This window comes from Amia ocellicauda, chromosome 6 (genome assembly GCF_036373705.1).
Source record: "Amia ocellicauda isolate fAmiCal2 chromosome 6, fAmiCal2.hap1, whole genome shotgun sequence".
NCBI lineage: Eukaryota > Metazoa > Chordata > Actinopteri > Amiiformes > Amiidae > Amia > Amia ocellicauda.
Window position 1 is genome coordinate 47,618,741 of NC_089855.1, and position 18,801 is coordinate 47,637,541.

An 18,801-nucleotide genomic window follows, 5' to 3' on the forward strand; every position below is an offset into this window, starting at 1 on the left:
TAAAGTGTAAACTGAAGTGGGGGTTTTTAATCACAGCAACAGATTTGTTTTAACATAAAACCACTAGTTGCATGTATAAACATATTTTCTTCATCTTGCACTTGATAAACTTTGATACATAAGCTAAACCAACCACAGACAACACAAACAGAAAAACATCAAAATAAAAATGTCAAACTTGTGTGTTTAGCATCTAAAAATGATTAAATCAGAATCACTCAATTGGTCGCTCTTGTCAACAAGTTGAATATCTGGCCTCTGTGGCGCCTGTTGGTCTTCATTGAGATAGTCCAACTAATCCATGTCACCACTGACAAACAGTGTTAATCTGGAGTTAAACCTGCTTCCTTGGAGATTTAATTTAAACCTTAATTTAGTCCTGGAGTAGTTTTAATCTTCATTATGGAAACTTGATTAGTTTAATCCACACAAGGCTTAATTTTAAACTATGTCAGAGAAAGCCACCTTGAATTAATTATTTTTTTAAAGGGCAAATTAGTCCAGGATTCCCTGTCCGCAAAACCAGCCCTATAATGTTTATACATTTATGTGTAGCAAGTCATGCTTTTGTAATAAGTGCTGTATGTTTAGCTGTGATTATAAACGTACATTAAGTACTGATCCGATAATCCACTGCACAATGTGTACTAAAATGTACTAAAATGCCTATACAAAATAAATTATAAATGAATTACATTAATTCAATGTTATACTATTAAGATTTGTACTCACAATCTGGATATATGCAGTATTTAGCTGTGTCTTCCCAATGTACTTTTTTAACATCTCAAGATATAGAGGTGTAACAATTATAGTTATCGCTGCAGATTGAAGGGGCTGTTTGATTTAAAAACATGTTTTGAAGTAATAATAAAGAGGGATCTTCAACTTAAAACCTTATTTCGAGCATTTCACAGTATTATACAGTGGCAAATGCTACTTGAATTATTACAAATTTATTATGACTTGTCTCCTTAAGTAGGTTACAGGAATATATATACACTCACCTAAAGGATTATTAGGAACACCTGTTCAATGTCTCATTAATGCAATTATCTAACCAACCAATCACATGGCAGTTGCTTCAATGCATTTAGGGGTGTGGTCCTGGTCAAGACAATCTCCTGAACTCCAAACTGAATGTCTGAATGGGAAAGAAAGGTGATTTAAGCAATTTTGAGCGTGGCATGGTTGTTGGTGCCAGACGGGCCGGTCTGAGTATTTCACAATCTGCTCAATTACTGGGATTTTCACGCACAACCATTTCTAGGGTTTACAAAGAATGGTGTGAAAAGGGAAAAACATCCAGTATGCGGCAGTCCTGTGGGCGAAAATGCCTTGTTGATGCTAGAGGTCAGAGGAGAATGGGCCGACTGATTCAAGCTGATAGAAGAGCAACTTTGACTGAAATAAGCACTCGTTACAACCGAGGTATGCAGCAAAGCATTTGTGAAGCCACAACACGTACAACCTTGAGGCGGATGGGCTACAACAGCAGAAGACCCCACCGGGTACCACTCATCTCCACTACAAATAGGAAAAAGAGGCTACAATTTGCACAAGCTCACCAAAATTGGACAGTTGAAGACTGGAAAAATGTTGCCTGGTCTGATGAGTCTCGATTTCTGTTGAGACATTCAGATGGTAGAGTCAGAATTTGGCGTAAACAGAATGAGAACATGGATCCATCATGCCTTGTTACCACTGTGCAGGCTGGTGGTGGTGGTGTAATGGTGTGGGGGATGTTTTCTTGGCACACTTTAGGCCCCTTAGTGCCAATTGGGCATCGTTTAAATGCCACGGCCTACCTGAGCATTGTTTCTGACCATGTCCATCCCTTTATGACCACCATGTACCCATCCTCTGATGGCTACTTCCAGCAGGATAATGCACCATGTCACAAAGGTCGAATCATTTCAAATTGGTTTCTTGAACATGACAATGAGTTCACTGTACTAAACTGGCCTCCACAGTCACCAGATCTCAACCCAATAGAGCATCTTTGGGATGTGGTGGAACGGGAGCTTCGTGCCCTGGATGTGCATCCCACAAATCTCCATCAACTGCAAGATGCTATCCTATCAATATGGGCCAACATTTCTAAAGAATGCTTTCAGCACCTTGTTGAATCAATGCCACGTAGAATTAAGGCAGTTCTGAAGGCGAAAGGGGGTCAAACACAGTATTAGTATGGTGTTCCTAATAATCCTTTAGGTGAGTGTGTATATATATATATATATATATATATATATATACAGACAGGTGACAAATTAAATGAAAAACCAACATAAAGTGTCTCAGTAAGGTGTTGGGCACCACGAGCCCCAGAACAGCTTCAATGCTCTTGGCACAGATCCTATGAGTCTCTGACTCTACTGGAGGGATGGACAGCATTCTTCCAAAATATATTCCCTCATTTGGTGTTTTGATGATGGTGGTGGAGAGCGCTGTCTAACACGTTAGTGCACAATCTCCCATTGGTGTTCAATTGGGTTGATATCTGGTGACTGCGAAGGCCATAGCATATGAGTCACATCATTTTCATACTCATCACACCATTCAGTGACCCTCGTGCCCTGTGGATGGGGCATTGTCATCCTGGAAGAGACCACTCACATCAGGAGAGAAATGTGTCACCATAGGATAAAGGTGATCACTCAGAATAACTGTCATGATTTGCAGTGACCCTTCCCTCTAAGGGGACAAGTGGACCCAAACCATTCCAGGAAAATGCCCCCCACAGCATAACAGAGCCTCCAGACCCCCTCACTGTACGGGTTCAGCAGTCAGGCCTGTACCGATCTCTTGGTGTCCCACACATGCACTTGCCCACTTGTCGAGAAAATGGTGAAGGATGACTCATCTGACCAGATCACTTCTTTCCACATCACTGTAGACCAGTGCCTATGGTTTCTGCAATACTGAACATGTGCATTTGTCTTTGTAATGAGGGGTTTATGCACTGCAGCCCTACTATAATATCCCTCTGTGTGTAGTTCTCGACGGGCTGTTCTTGCTGACGCAGTCTGATCACGTCCTGCATTGACATTCTCAGTCACCTGGGAAAGAGTTGCTCTTCTGTTTGTCCTTACATATCACAGTAATGCACGAGCATCACAGTCATCGAATATGCGCTTTCGGCCACAATTTCCAACCCTATTGACTGATGTCTTTCCCATAGATCTAAATGCAGATGTAACTTTAGTCACTGTTCCTATTGAAGCACTAGCCAGTTGAGCAGTCTTTGTGACTGAAGCTCCTGCCATTCATGCCCCAATAATGAGCTCTTTCAAAGTCATTTAGATCCTTTCCTCTTGCCATTGTGATCCAAAATCGAGGTCAACTGGGTCTGCTCAGCATTTTTATACATGCCACAGAGCATGATGGGATGTTAATTGCTTAATTGTATTTTTCAGTACACCTGTTTGGAGGCATCTGCATTCGTTATGTTCCTCCACTCATTTATTCAGGTTTTTACTTTAGTTTGACTTAGACACTTTGTTGGTTTTTCCTTTAGTTTGTTACCTGTCTGTATATTTGTGTGTGTGTGTGTGAATGGATAATCAGTGATCAATGCATTTCATTTATATGTATTCCATTGCTTTTTAATATGAATGATCAGTGCTTTTGTGAATAGTATAATCATTGCTTTTATTCTGTGTGAGATTAATTCTCTTTATCTACAAGGAGCACACTGTCTTTTTGTTCATTGTCTTGTGAGCATCTGTTACTGCGAAGTTTAACTGAGATCCTACCAAGATCTTAATAGCAGAGGCTGAGCAGCTCCCACATCATGGGCTGAGATAAAAGTTCTAGTTTAAGATGTAATCAAGTTAGACCATCACTATTAAGCAAAACTGTATAATTTTATTATTGCTGTTTTCCTTCTGTATCACTGTCTACTCCAATGGGAAGGACAGTCCTCTCCCATTTTAGGGGGCCTTTTCTGGTGGGTAACTGAAAAGGCTTATAACCAGGAAATCACCAGTGCTTGCGGTCCGAACCAGATGCAGGGTCTCTGTGTGAATTAATTAAAAAATAAAGCTGATTGACTGAAACTCCACTCCCAAGAATTCTTTCCAACAGTTTGGGGGCTCGTTCGGGATCTCATCATGTGACAAAGAACTTGGCAGCTGCAGAGTTCCAAAGGTGGTGAGTATTACCAGTAGCTTTAGCTTGGATTCTCAGGGCATGGGTTTGGGGTCACAGGCGGGACACCCGATTTATTAGTTTAGCAGACAGCACAGAGGCTGTGAGGTTGAATCAGGAGTGTATGTATGTAGGTATGTCAATAATTGTATGGTTGTGGTCTCCAAACACAAGCATGATCTGCCAAATGATCACTGGGAGTGCTCCGAGACATATAAAGTGTGCTCGGGGTGACCACCCAAAGTGGCACTAATATATAGATGTGGAAAATAGTAAATTTGACAGAAGTCTGCAAAGTTTTCAAATTAAGAAATAAATAGATGACCTAGTACTTCAGAAAATTATAATTAGTGAAGAACCCACATTATTACTACCAGAAATATTATTAAGCGCTAAGGTAACGTACTGTGCAAAAGTTTTAGGCAGGTGTTAAAAAATGCTGTAAAGCAAGAATGTTTTCAAAAATAGACATGTTAATAGATTTATCAATTAACAACATGCAAAATTAGTGAACAGAAGAAAAATCTACATCAAATCAATATTTGGTGTGACCACCCTTTGCCTTCAAAACAGCATCAATTCTTCTAGGTACACTTGCACACAATTTTTGAAGGAACTCGGCAGGTGGGTCATCCCAAATGTCTTGGAGAACTAACCACAGTTCTTCTGTGGATTTAGGCAGCCCCAGTTGCTTCTCTCTCTTCATGTAACCCCAGACAGACTCGATGATGTTGAGATCAGGGCTCTGTGGGGGCCATACCATCACTTCCAGGACTCCTTGTTCTTCTTTACGCTGAAGATAGTTCTTAATGACTGTTGCTGTATGTTTGGGGTCGTTGTCATGCTGCAGAATAAATTTGGGGCCTATCAGATGCCTCCCTGATGGTATTGCATGATGGATAAGTATCTGCCTGTACTTCTCAGCATTGAGGAGACCATTCATTCGGACCAAATCCCCAACTCCATTTGCAGAAATGCAGCCCCAAACTTGCAAGGAACCTGCACCATGCTTCACTGTTGCCTGCAGACACTCATTCGTGTACCGCTCTCCAGCCCTTCGGTGAACAAACTGCCTTCTGCTACAGCCAAATATTTCAAATGTTGACTCATCAGTCCAGAGCACTTGCTGCCATTTTTGTGCACCCCAGTTCCTGTGCTTTCGTGCATAGTGGAGATGCTTGGCCTTATTTCCACAACAGAGGTATGGCTTATTGGCTGCAAGTCTTCCATGAAGGCCACTTCTGACCATACTTCTCCAGATAGTAGATGGGTGTAACAGGGTCCCACTGTTTTCTACCTATTCTGAGCTGATGGCACTGCTGGACATCTTCCGATTGCGAGGGGAATGAAGCATGATGTGTCTTGTGTGGACGGCACATCTGGAAAACCCTGTTTGCCTTGAAATTTCTGCCTGGGAGAGACCTTGCTGATGCAGTATAACTACCTTGTGTCTTGTTGCTGTGCTCAGTCTTGCCTGGTGTATGACTTTTGACAGTAAACTGTCTTGAGTTTGGCTGTTCCTCACCCAGTTGTATTCCTCCTACACAGCTGTGTCTGTTTCAGTTAATGATTGTGTTTCAAACCACATATTGAATTGATGATCATTAGCACCTGTTTGGTATAATTGTTTAATCATACACCTGACTATATGCCTACAACATCCCTGACTTTGTGCCAGTGTACATAGAAGAATTGTTGCTGTTTTGAAGGCAAATATTGGTTTTGATGTAGATTTTTCTTCGTGGATTTAGGCTTTCTCCGTTTTTATAATTAAAAATAAAGTCACATTCAGTCCATTGCATGGAGAACTGCTCCTGTAAACAATACTGTGCTTGGTTTTGAGGAGTCCAAGCGATGCTGAAATCGAACTTGTTCAGACATTTTATGGGAATGAAGACCCTCTGAACAGAATTAGCCAAATGGCTGAATGTATCGCTCTTTCTTGTTGCTTTACTTCCTGTTATCCCCTTTCATCACATCTCTCTGATAGACATCCTTTGCAGGAGACTCTGGTGGTAGCAGCTCTGTCTGGAGGAGTCCATGGATGCCACTGACGTGGTCAGACTCTTACGGCCCTTGTCGTGGCCGGAGTTTCTTTGCCACCTGCACAGTTAAAGCTCCACTTGCTCCCTGAAGAAGCGGGTGGTGAGAGAGAAGAGGATGGGCTTCAAAGCACTGTTGATGGGTACAATGAAGATCACCACCCAGGAAGTCATGGTCCCTTGGAGGAGAAACACAAAGAATAACTTATGGCAGCCCAGGACTGCAGAGCTTTGCAATAATAAACCTGTTATCTCATGGGTTTATTTCAGTTGGCAGTAACTCCTGTGCAGTGTGTACATAACTGATACTGTACCTGCAAGCAGATTCATTAAATCATATGTTTTATAGTAGCTCAAGTGTATTCATTATATTCACATTGCATCTTCACATTTCCAGAATGGATTAGTGTAATGAAATATGACAAGTGTCAAAGTGTTCAACCAATATTTGCAAATGAAACTGCAAGTGTCGAGAAATCAACTGACAAACTGTAGGAACAGATATATTTCTTGTTTAGAATGAACTGATTTGATGGTTTTGGCCAATATGTGCTGGTGTCTTTGAATGACAATAATCTGACACGGTGCTGTCTGGCCTCAAAACAATGTAGCATGTCTGATTTGTTCAAAAAATATTAAGAGCGTATTGATTTAGACAACCTCTTTTCAAAAAGTTTTTAAAGACTGCCAGCAATTATATGAACATTTTGCCAATACCTCCCTGAATCAGGAAGCCACCAACGAAGTGTGTATTTTGCTGTTAAATGGGTTTTTGTAACAATGATTTTGAATTAGTTTTCCTTGTCATTTTCTTAATTTCTTCCTTGCAATGGTGCCACTACAAATAGTACTTGTAAACTATATCCTTCTGGAAACTGGAAAAATACATCTTACATGTGATTTCTGATAGCTTGCAACCAGGTTTAGAGTTGTCCAATTTCAAGAGTAATTCTACAGGCATTTATAGGACAGAAAGGTGTAATGGCAATATCAACACAGCTTTATTAAAGGCTGTTTTAGGACTTTCTGGGGAAACTTAGATTGCATCAGAGATATTCACAATAACAATGAGTGAGTAGGTGTAGAGCAAACTATGACTCCTAACTCCAAAATGCAGTCTCCTGTACAATCCAGCCCAGAAACACAAATAGTTCAAGCAACACTAGCCTGTTAATATATTCAGGATATAGGATATAATAGGAGGATATCATTTCCAAATATATAGGATAGCTTCCAGGATTCATATTCTAATTGTAAGTGGAGATCTGGGGAAGCCATGAAGAGCAATTATGTGAACAGGTACTGCCCCGTCTGAGTCTGTGGGGAGCAAAAGGAAGAGATTAAAGATGGGCAAAAGGAACACAGACACTACCCAGAGGAAGATTAGAAAAAAGTGTTATGGACAGAAGAATTTGTCTGAGGTGTTCACACAAAGAACATTCGGGAGATGCAGACCAAATGACAAGATGCTGGAGGAGTGCTTGCGCCATCTGTCAAGGATGGTGGAGGCAATGTGATGGTCTGGGGGTGGTAAAGTAGGAGATATGTACAAGGGATGTTGAAGGAAGGCAATCACTCCATCATGCCATACCCTGTGGACAACGTTTGATTGGAGCCAGTTTCCTCCTACAACAGGACAATGGCCCAAAGTACAGCTCCAAACTACGCAAGACCTATTGAAGGAAGAAGCAGTCCGCTGGTATTCTCTCTATAATGGAGTGGCCAGCACAGTCACCGTAAAAAGTACCCATCAAGCCAATCCAACTTGTGGGAGGTGCTTCAGGAAGCATGGGGTGAAATCTCTTCAGATTACCTCAACAAATCGACAGCTAGAACACCAACAGTCTACAAGGCTGTAATTGCTGCACATGGAGGATTCTTTGACGAAAGTTTGAAGGACAATTATTTCAATAAAAAAAAAAAAAAAAGCCATTTCTAACCTTGTCAAGGACTACAATTCCTAATCATTTTGCTACATTTCCTATTCAAACTCATTTCATGTACAACGATCAGTCATAACATTATGACCACTGACAGGTGAAGTGAATAACACTGATAATCTCGTTATCATGGCACCGGCAGTGGGTGGGATAGATTAGGCAGCAAGTGAACATTTTGTCCTCAAAGTTGATGTTAGAAGCACCTTAGTCTAAGGCATAACACCATTCTTTAAAGGTCAATCATCTTTTCAGTAAATTCCATATTTATGCCATGGAACATCACCCAGATTTACCATCCTACTTTACAGTGTAGTTTACCACACTTCACCACCCTCTGGGACAATAGTGTCAAGGCTCCGTGACAAAGCATACTGGCTTACTTCACCGCTGCTCTGTGCGAGTGGAACAGTCACCAGCAAGGTTGAAAAGGACACAGGCAGCTGGAAACCAAAACATGACCACGTCTGCGACCAACAGGACAGAACAGCAGCACATGGTTAACTCGCCATTAGACAATCTACACATTCGACCAAGAACTCCGTGAGGGACAGAATTTCATCAATTGCATTTTATTTGGAACACTTGGACATGCCGTTGGGCTTCCTCTAGTGAAGACCCCGGGGCTCCGAGCTCGAGGAGGCTCCTTTACCTGGGGGAGAGGGGCAATCACAAGTGACAGGGTTGAACCAGCACACACAAGGATCTGGAAAGCCAGTTGCTGCGACGATGCGGCCCACACACCACCTGGTGGCCACGTGGGATTCTGCAGCCTACAGGAAAGGAGAGGGGGTTAATACACTGCACAACATACAGACAGCACACGGGGGTCCCTACAGTGTCTCCCCACAGTGGGGTTAAGAGCAAAGCACAGCGTGGACAGGGACTCACCATTAGGCTGACAAGATCGCTCCCCTCTCAGGGCTGGCCTCCCGTCTTCTATCCCAGGTGGACCCCCTCTCCTCTTGCCAAGTAAGCAGACCTAGTGTTCTCTGCTGCCTCCCAGACACAGGCAGACTTGGGGGCCCTTGTGCTGGTACCAGAGGGGGCAGGGGCAGCGGTGCCAGCAGCTCCCAGGGCGGGGTCTCGGTCCGGGGCCGGTCTCTGCCCCTGCACTGCTCTTCCCAGACTCACTCAATCCCCCTCTCTTTATCCCTGCCTCATTCTTCCCCCCAGCCTTGCTTGATCCCACCCCTCTTCATCCTAACCCTTCCTTCTTCGAGGTCTCTCCCTCGCTCCCTCTGCTCGACCCCCTCCAGGAGCAGAGACCCAGCTACCACAGACATTCCTCGGTCTGGCCTTGCCTCACTCTCTGGCCTCAGCTGCATTAGCGACTCCCAGCCACCAGAGGGGGCCAGCGAGCCCCAGCTAACAGCATTGGATTCTTCATCCCGATTGGTGGAGCGCTCCTGCAGGTCAAAGTTCAGCATTCCAGCAGCAGAACCAGCAAGGTGATGGGGGACAGCGAGGACCAGATCTCTCCTCCCCTCTTCCATCTCCCCTCCATCATCTCTCAGGTTCTCAGCCACACCCAGGCACCCCCACAGCCAACACAGCACCACCAAGAAGGGGGGCGAAGGGAGGCCACGCCCCCTGCTCCGTTTCTGCAGCATGGCGAGTGGAAATCAGTGGAAATGCCTACAGACCTGCCACATGGACCAGAGCCTTAGAAACTGGGAAGACGGTGAAATGTAGACAAAAACGCCAGAAAGCCCAGACAAACTTGAGTATAAACAGGCAAAAACAACCGTGCACAGACCCAGACACACAGCGTGCGATAAGAAACAGCCCCCCCATGCCCGCTATTTATAGCCACTCCCGAGAACCCAGCCAATGAAGCCCCCGACCCCACCTCGCCCCCAGCAGCCGTGCAGCAGAGAGGAGCCGCATTCTCACGGGGAGTCGCAGGATCTGAGCTGCAGCCTGTATTGTATTAATTCTGGAAACAAAATACATATATAAATAAAAATAATACTACCCTCAGTACTACTGCTGAATCATTGCCCAGCTTGTGTTGCCGTGTGTTATGGACAACGCTTTTAGATAGAAAATGTAGGCTAATAATAATTAAAGCCCAAGGAAGCATATTCCAAATAAAACAAGCCCAAAAAGCACAACTCTCAAACAATTAAAGCATCTGTAAAAAAAAGAAGGCTGGTAAGTTAATTTTAAAAGCATTCTGCTATGAATAATGGACATGATGCAGGTGGCATTTTATTAAGATGTCATATTCATAATTACATTAAATAATAATGTAGCAGAGCTGTCACTTTTAGTAGAGAAAATAGGTACCAATAACAGCCTGTAATCTTTCCGTTTAGTATAATTTGCCCTAGTAAATAATTGCGTCCAAGGGAATCGGTTTGTCTATAAGAGTATGGTTTTTATGTTCAGTTTTGAATTGTCAGTTAAAAGTAATCATTATAAGTGAATTCCTTACTTTACGGTAACTTTTGTGTTCATGTGAACCCGTGTATTCACTTTGTAGAGGCTGATCACTGTATTCGTTTCAAGTAGGGTACTTGGTTCAGACGCGTGTCGCTAATGCCGTAATAATCATAATAATTTAAAAAAAATCGGTAAAAGCTATAGTAATGCGTGCTGTGGCATAGTTTGTATTATTTTATAATGATGTGTCATGTGATTGATTTATTTCAATTTTTTAATGTAATTTTTGGCAGGTAAATAATATTATTTAATATATATTACAAAATGCCCCCCCCCACCCCAGTGGATGCCCCCTACTCATGCTGCCTCCGGCCCTGACAGATAAACACAAACGTTTCAGTAGGTATTTTTAAATAAATACACGCATTATTTATTTATTTATGCATGTACGTATCCAGGGCGACTTACAAAACATAAGAGCAATACAAAAATAAATAATACAGTTCAGTACAAAGCATAATGCAATTTACAAATTCCAATTTATACAAGTGTATAGGAAATATACAGTCAACTATACAAGTCCTAGATCCTAGATAGTAAGAGCTAGTGTAGCTATCGTTAAGAGCGAAAGGAAAGGAGGCATTTGGGAAATCAAAATAAACAATACGAGTACTTGTATTAATGCAAAGCAAGGCCTATGTCAAAGCATTACGTTGAGTCAATTCAATCTTACAGGATAATAAACGACTAAATTACAAGTGCTGTGGGAAGAGATGTGTCTTGATAAGCGCCGGACTGAGGACAAGGACTCGCTGTCCTGACTTCGGTGGGCAGGTCGTTCAGGGATGAGAAGGAGCGGCTCTGGAGGAGGGAGAGTGGAGAGGAGGCACAGTTAGCCTTCTGGCACTGGAGGAGCGCAGTGCTCTGGAGGGGATGTATGGAGAGACGAGTGACTGGAGGTAGCTTGGTGCAGTGTGGTCCAGACTCTAATAAAAACTCCTACAAGCGTATTCATATTTTAATACACGTACTTATACTAACTTACACACTATCATGGACACGAGCATCAGGCTATTGCACTACAGCTACTAACCTACTGACTTTACCGTATCAGGGACGTTTACTGATGCACTTTACTAATTATACTAGCACTTATTCGATTGCACACTATCACTGCTATTAACCTGCATTGTGCCATAATAATACCTATCAAGTAATGCATTGTGTCAGACCGATGGTGATGATGATGATGATGATGGTGATGATGATTGCACAGAGGCACGGACACGCCGTCTCGTTCATTAAACCTCCGTTCCGCGTGATTAGCAAACGAGGCGCTCGTGTGTGCGCGTGGTGCGCGCGTGGGTTGGCCGGAGGGCGGGGCGCGCCGCTGCGCCTGCGCTATAAATAGAGCAAGAGCCGGATGCGTGCTCCGTTTGCTAGATGGCTGTGCGTGCCGTTAGCTATCCACCTGTCTATCGCGCTAATTATTGATCGCTTGGTTGGGTTCTTCTGTGGTGCTAACGGTTCTCTCGCTACAGATTCATTCGCATTTATTCATATTCTTCATTCTCTCCTCGTGCATCTCGGTCTCCCTTCCTCTTCCCACCTCTCCTCGTTCTTGTCCTCCTTTCTGCCCCCCTCTTTACTCTCTTCCACACTTTTCTCGCTCTCTTCCTCTCCTCTACATAGGCCTATCTCTGATGCCCCAGAGCTCTGATTGGCCCCTCTTCTGTCATGAGGAACAGCAGGGGGAGGAGTCCTGGCAGGCTCTTCTGGGCCCTGCTGCTGTCTGGGTGTTGGCTCTTGGGGGGACCATGTGGGGCTGAGGCATCCCAAGGGAGTGCAGGACGAGGAGAACAAGAATGGGAGGAGAAGGAGGAGGGAGGCAGCAGAAATGGAGCAGTGTTTGTCTCTTCCAGGCAAGCCACCCACCGACTGAATATCTCGGACAAGGATTTAAACCAAGATGTTTCCGCTATTGCTATCGCTACTGCTACGTCTAGGAGGGAGCCAGCAGAGCCCTCTGCTCTGTCCCCCCAGAGTCCAGGCAGGCAGGTAAGAGCAGCTGAGCCATCGCCTGCCCTGCCTATGGACATCCTGGCCACAGGGGGGCAGCACCCAAAGCATGCTGGGGTCCTCCCAGTTCAGGGTGGGAAGGTGGCAGAGCTGGGGAAAGGTGACGAGAAGCCACCATCTGGCCCGGCAGGGAAGGGGCTGAGCAGGGGCAGGAAGAAGGTAAAGGGGAAAATGAGGGGACTGCTAGGTAAGAAGCAGGGCAAGAAGAATGGAAAGGTGGGCAGGAGGTGGAAGGGTAAGGCAGGAGGAGGTGGGGGTAGAAGTAGGAAATTGAGAAAATGTCAGCAGCCCAGTGGCAGGGTGGGGGGGCGACTACAGCAATGTGGGAGGAAAGGGAGCCGGAGCTCCCCCTGTCTCTGGCCCCCAGGTGCGAAAGGCCCGCCCCTCAGCCCCTCCCACACGCATGCTTTCTGCAGGGGGGGTCAGAGGGGACGTTGTCCCTGGGTCTGTGAACAGAGGGAAAGAGGGAAGAAGGAATTGAGGGGAAACCATAGAGGAAAGACGAGGAATGGCGAGAGGCCGGGCCCCAGGAGACCAGCGGGCGAGAGGCCGGGCCCCAGGAGACCAGCGGGCGAGAGGCCGGGCCCCAAGAGGCCAGGCCCCAGGAGACCAGGGGGCAGGAGACCAGGGGGTGAGAGGCCGGGCCCCAGGAGACCAGGGGGCGAGAGGCTGGGCACCAAGAGGCCGGGGTCCAGGCGACATGGGGGCAGGAAACCAGCAGGTGAGAGGCCGGGCACCAAGAGGCAGGGCCCCAGGAGACCAGCGGGCGAGAGGCCGGGCACCAGGGGACCAGCGGGCAGGAGCCCAGCGGGCGAGAAGCCGGTCCCCAGGAGACCAGGGTCCGAGAGGCCGTTCCCCAGGAGGCCGTTCCCCAGGAGGCCAGGGGGCAGGAGGCCAGGGGGCAGGAGGCCGGGCCCCAGGAGGCCGGGCCCCAGGAGGCCGGGCCCCAGGAGGCCGGGCCCCAGGAGGCCGGGCCCCAGGAGGCCAGGGGGCGGGAGGCCGGGCCCCAGGAGGCCGGGCCCCAGGAGACCAGGCGGCGAGAAGCCGGGCCCCAGGAGACCAGGGTCCGAGAGGCCGGTCCCCAGGAGACCAGGGTCTGAGAGGCCGGTCCCCAGGAGGCCGGTCCCCAGGAGGCCGGTCCCCAGGAGGCCGGTCCCCAGGAGGCCGGGCCCCAGGAGGCCAGGGGGCGGAAGGCCGGGCCCCAGGAGGCCAGGGGGCGGGAGGCCGGGCCCCAGGAGGCCGGGCCCCAGGAGACCAGGGGGCGAGAGGCTGGGCCCCAGGAGACCTGTGGGCATAAAACCGGGCCCCAGGAGACCAGGAGTGTGTGAGGAGAGGGAGGTGGTGCTGGGGCAGTATGTCCCCAGCCCAGAAGGAGATCCTGATCCCACAGGTGAGCCCCACCACACTTACTGTAGTTATTGGGTCAGTGTGGTGCATGGGGGGCAGTGTGGTGGTGGTGGTTGGGGGGGTCAGTGTGTGGGGTCAGTGTTTGGTCAGTGGGTTTTGCTGCTTTTCCAGGCTGCAGTGTCCCTCCAGCGCAGCAGGTGGCATGTGGCTCTGGGCGGCTCAGTGTGCGGGGATGCACAGCCAGGGGCTGCTGCCCAGGACCCCCCCGCAACAGGAGCTGCTACTACCCTATGAACGGTGAGGAGGGGGTGAGAGGGTGATATTGATGGCTGTGTGTAGAAGAAAGATCAGGGGAAGATCAGGTAAGAAATTCTGGAGGATATTAACTCTGTCCCCATGTGTCCATGTCCGTCTCTAGCCTGCACTAAGGATGGTCACTTTGTGTTCTCTGTGTTCCGTGACTCGGTTGCCCCGGCGATTGACCTGCGGTCTCTGCGAGCGGGGGGGCACTGCCAGCCCTCCCTGGTGGCGCCTGACCTTGTGGTGTTCAAGTTCAGACTGGAGTCCTGTGGAGCTAAAGTCACTGTGAGAACACTGCATCTGTGCATCTTGAGAATGTGTGCGATACGTATGAATTTAATGGATTTACCTTCCCAGTGTCACTGCAGTGTCTTCCATCTTGGAGAGGTTTGATTTAGTACCATGAGGTAACCAAAATGGCCGCTTTGAAAAACCTCATGTATATCAGAGCTAGGTGCCACATTAGCAGACCAAAAATGTCCCCTGACCCTTGGTTTGTGTGGTCAAATGATTGGGTGGAAAGGATTATAGGAGATTATAAGGGGGCGCTCGGCCTGTGCTTGGTGAGTGAGAAGGTAGGAGTTAGACGGGTCAGTGCTGCAATAGCAAGAAAAGGGTCGTTTGGGGTCGTGCTCTTGTGCTGTTGTTGTTTTTTTGATAGGGAAATGGATTATTTTTTGCAAAACTGATTTCGTAGTTCAGTTCATCCCTGAAAAATCGAACCCGTGTGCGTTTGTGTGGGTGTCTGTGCGTGTCCAGGGTAGGGGGGTGCAGTGCGGTAACTCCCCAGACTGAGCTGAGCTGCGGGTCCCTGTCTGTCTGCAGGAGCTGGGGGAGGAGAGGCACTACGTTGCCACGGTGACGGGAAGCGTTCCGATGGTGGTGGGCCGCTATGGGAAGATCGCCAGAGTGTCCCCCTACAGGTGAGGAGCAGTCCCGTCCAGTGGGTATCAGCCCTGGTCCTGCAGAGACACAGTCCAGTCCAGCGGGGTCTCATTTAGGGGCAGATGCCCCTGTGGTGCCACTGTTGGCTGCGCTGGCTGTAAAGTGTTGTGCGTTGTCCCTGTCTTGTTGGTGTGTAGGTTGCGTGTTCAGTGTGCCTACACCCCTGGCTCTACCGCCTCGGTGGGCTACTTCGTCCGTGAGCTGGGCCCCCCCCTTGACACAGTCGCCATGGGAACCATCCGTGTACAGATCCGTGTGGCAAAGAGTCAGTGACCCCACCCCCCCCCCCCCCCCCGGAGTGATTTAATTGCCATAGATTAATTTTTATAGTTTATATATGAATTGATATATTGATATTTGAGTTCATGTGAATTGTTTCTATTCATATAATTTAAATGTATTGTTAGTTTAGTATTATGAGTTTGACTTGGTAACGATACGTTTTGTGTCCAGGCTGCTTTGGATTATTGATTGAATATTCTCAATTTTATGGCCTTCTTGCTGTAATTGGTTCTAATGGATAGTGTCCCTTTTATGCAATGCATCTCAGAATTGAACCCCATCTCTCCTCCGCTCTTTCACTCTGCACTGCGTAGATAAGTGCTACAGCCGCTACTATGACGATGCTGCCCTGCCCCTGCGCCTCAGCCTGAAGAGCCCCCTGTACCTGGAGGTGCGCCTGGTGGCCCCCCCCGACCCCAGCCTGGTGCTGCTGGTGCACTACTGCCTGGCCTACCCCTCCTCTGCGCAGGCAGCCTGGGTCCTGCTGTACGACGGGTGAGTGGGGGCCAGGGTGCGTGTCAGTGTTTCATGTCTCCCGTTAGTGGTGTAAACTCTCCTCTTTCCTGCTGGCCCCCCTCTCCCGTGTCCAGCTGTCCGAACCCCCATGACCCCTCCCCCTCCAGACTGGTGAACCCAGGCCGCTCGGGGCAGCAGCGCCGCTTCTCCGTCCAGACATTCCAGTTCATCAATCCACAGTCCGGCAAGTACTGGGACCAGGAGGTGAGCTGAGGGGGGGTTCCCGTTTACCAGTCTGTATGCATCTTCATTTTTAGAATTATTCAGTTTTGTTTCCCTTTCCCCATTTTAATTGTCGTCCCCCCCCCCCCCCCCTTCAGATCTACGTGCTGTGCTCCACTGAAGTGTGCTCCCCGAAGGAGAGAGAGTGCACAGAGAAGTGCTACAGCCCCACAGGTGCGTGTCTGTGCAGCACTGATATAGGACTCCCTCTCCTCTGTGTGTATGGTGTATGTTTGTCTGTGGCTACATTTAAATTTGTTGGATAACATCTTAATGGTCCTCTCTGCCTACTCAGGGCCCCCTGAGAGACCAACCCCAGTGTCAGCCGTGACCAGCGAGGGTCAGCAGACTGTGCTGCAGGGTCCCTTCTTGCTTCCTGCTGCCCCCAGCACTGAGCTGCAACAGACTGCAGGTACTGGACACCAGCCCCACCCCCCACCGACTGACTGCAGGTACTGGACACCAGTCTCACCCTGCTTTGTTCATTGATCTTTCTCTAGGTGTGGCTCAGCCCCAGCTCCAGACCCCCCCTCTGTAACTCCTCTTCCATAATCAAGCTGTCCTTATTGCTCAGCCCTTAGGTCCAGGGCTCTACCTGCACTGCTATTTAAAGTGGGCCTCTTATGGTTTGTCTTTATGGTGGATGTCCAGCGGTCTTTCAGTGCAGGATGTTTGTGGAAAGGCGAGCTTCCTAACAATGAGAAGCCTTAATCTGTGTTTGTGCTTTGTTGAAACTATTTTAATAAACCTTGTGATGTTTCACCCTCTAGTGGATGAATTGTGAAACGTTCTTGTTTTGTTAAGTGCTCTATATTGAGAAAGAAACGCACAATTTCAGGAACTCTGCAGGTCTGTCTGGGGCGTGGTCACTGCCACAAAATTCTCTACAAAATTTGCAAAATGAACACCATTCTCCCAGTTTCCACTCTTCTGAATGCTGTGGAACCTCAATCTGCACCTGACTGCCCCTAAAACATGCCACTTGCGCCCAGTACAGCAGGCTTGTCCTAAACCCAGACGCCTCCCGTTGCTGCCACTGTCCTCTCTGCTGCAAACACTGAGGTCTTAGAGTGTGAATGCTGCTGCAGCAACAACTGGACTGTTACACTCACCCTCTGCAATAGAGGGCAAGGATAAAATAAAGCGGTGTGAGTGTAACTGAGGAGTGCTAAACCTGTCACAATCAATACACGTTTAATATTGAAAAATAATTAGTTTAAATTAAATCTGTAAATTGAATACATAAATGTTAAAATGCATACTGAGATTAATGATGCATTTAATAATTTATCTACTCCAAGATGCATTTGAATATATATTTAATCTTTTTGTTGTTGACCATTTTATAACAGACCTTGATATTGCTATTGATTTTGTAGGTGTTGTTCCTCCCTGCCAGGGAAGTAGATTCAAGCATCCCATTGGTCAATCCTTTTTAGTGCTGTGCTCAATTGTGTGTGTGTCTGCGTCTGCTTTCTTAAAATCCCGGAAGGAGGCATTTGCAGTTCTTCTTGATTGCTACCGATGCATTTGATCCAGATCAGAAATGGCATTGTTAACATGCCTATAATTAAGGTTTGAAGGGAGATATCCGCTAGTACTAATAGACATTGGTAGTACAAAAACCATTTGTTAGGGAGTATTGAATGGATCCTGCGCTGTTAAATGGTGACAGGTCTGGGTTAGATGTATTCATAGAGATTAATGTGTTTAGCCTGTAGCTGATCTTAAAATTGACCTACCCAGTCATTTTGGGGTGAAACATACCAGTTTTTAATGATTTGTTGCTGGAGGGAAAGTGTACACCGGCAGAGGCGATGGTAGTTAAAAGAGCACAGAGTTGGAGTAACAGTCTTACGTGTTGCTGAAAGTGGGTGCTTGAACAGTAAGACGAGAAGTCTGAGAAGGAAGGGAAAATGAATGGGGACAGAGTCATGAGATGTTGGCAAGCCCAGAGCTAGGAGCATATGTTTCAAAGTTCTCTAACGTGGTGACTGGTGCGTCTCCAAAGACAAGATCCTAGCCTTAAGCCTCATTTTGTACAGGCAGAGAAAGGGACAGATATGGTCAAGCTTGCGCACAATCTCTGGCTGTTTTTACCTGAAATGAAACCTTAAGATTTTGGCTCCCAGCACTCCTTTGTCCTTTGTCTCCACTTCATCCCTATTACAGAATCTATACACCATAACCTGACCTCCTGTTTGTAGCACTTCCACTGAGCAGTTTGTTCTCAGTTTTACAAATTTATTTTCATTTTTTAGTTCTTTCAATCTCCTCTAATACTTCATGTGATTTTGTATGCTTCATTCCTCTAGAATTCAAAATAATAAATATTCTGCAGTACAATATTTACACAATCAGTTTTTCCCCACACAGACTTGTACTGAAATGACGCATTGTATTGTGCTTTGGTGAATTTTAATATAAAATTGTGTGGACCTTGAACCAACACAGAATGTGTTAAATTTAACACATTAGTTCTAAATGAATGACCTACGACAGGTTTGTGATTTCTTAAGTTGAGCAATATTTAAAATCAACAGCAACATCGTAAGCTCAATGAATCCTCAATTGACTTAAATATATTATAGCAC

General features: G+C 46.7%; 1 protein-coding gene and 1 long non-coding RNA gene across 2 annotated transcripts; one reads left to right on the top strand and one right to left on the bottom strand.

Moving 5' to 3' along the window:
• Positions 1–7,272: 7,272 nt before the first annotated feature.
• Positions 7,273–9,882, bottom strand: LOC136751825 (uncharacterized). Its single transcript, XR_010817091.1, has 3 exons — positions 9,020–9,882; positions 8,781–8,901; positions 7,273–7,508 (listed from the first exon to the last, which is right to left on the bottom strand). It is a non-coding gene; the product is annotated as an uncharacterized LOC136751825 (long non-coding RNA).
• A 2,725-nt stretch (positions 9,883–12,607) lies between these two features.
• On the top strand, positions 12,608–16,974 carry LOC136751897 (collagen alpha-1(I) chain). The gene is made up of 11 exons (XM_066707649.1): positions 12,608–12,830; positions 12,963–13,985; positions 14,114–14,239; positions 14,361–14,527; positions 15,068–15,165; positions 15,325–15,452; positions 15,784–15,964; positions 16,060–16,189; positions 16,306–16,381; positions 16,503–16,619; positions 16,708–16,974. Exons 1-11 carry the CDS (start codon positions 12,608–12,610, stop codon positions 16,743–16,745), a joined length of 2,307 nt encoding a protein of 768 aa, XP_066563746.1. The 3' UTR covers positions 16,746–16,974.
• Positions 16,975–18,801: the final 1,827 nt, after the last annotated feature.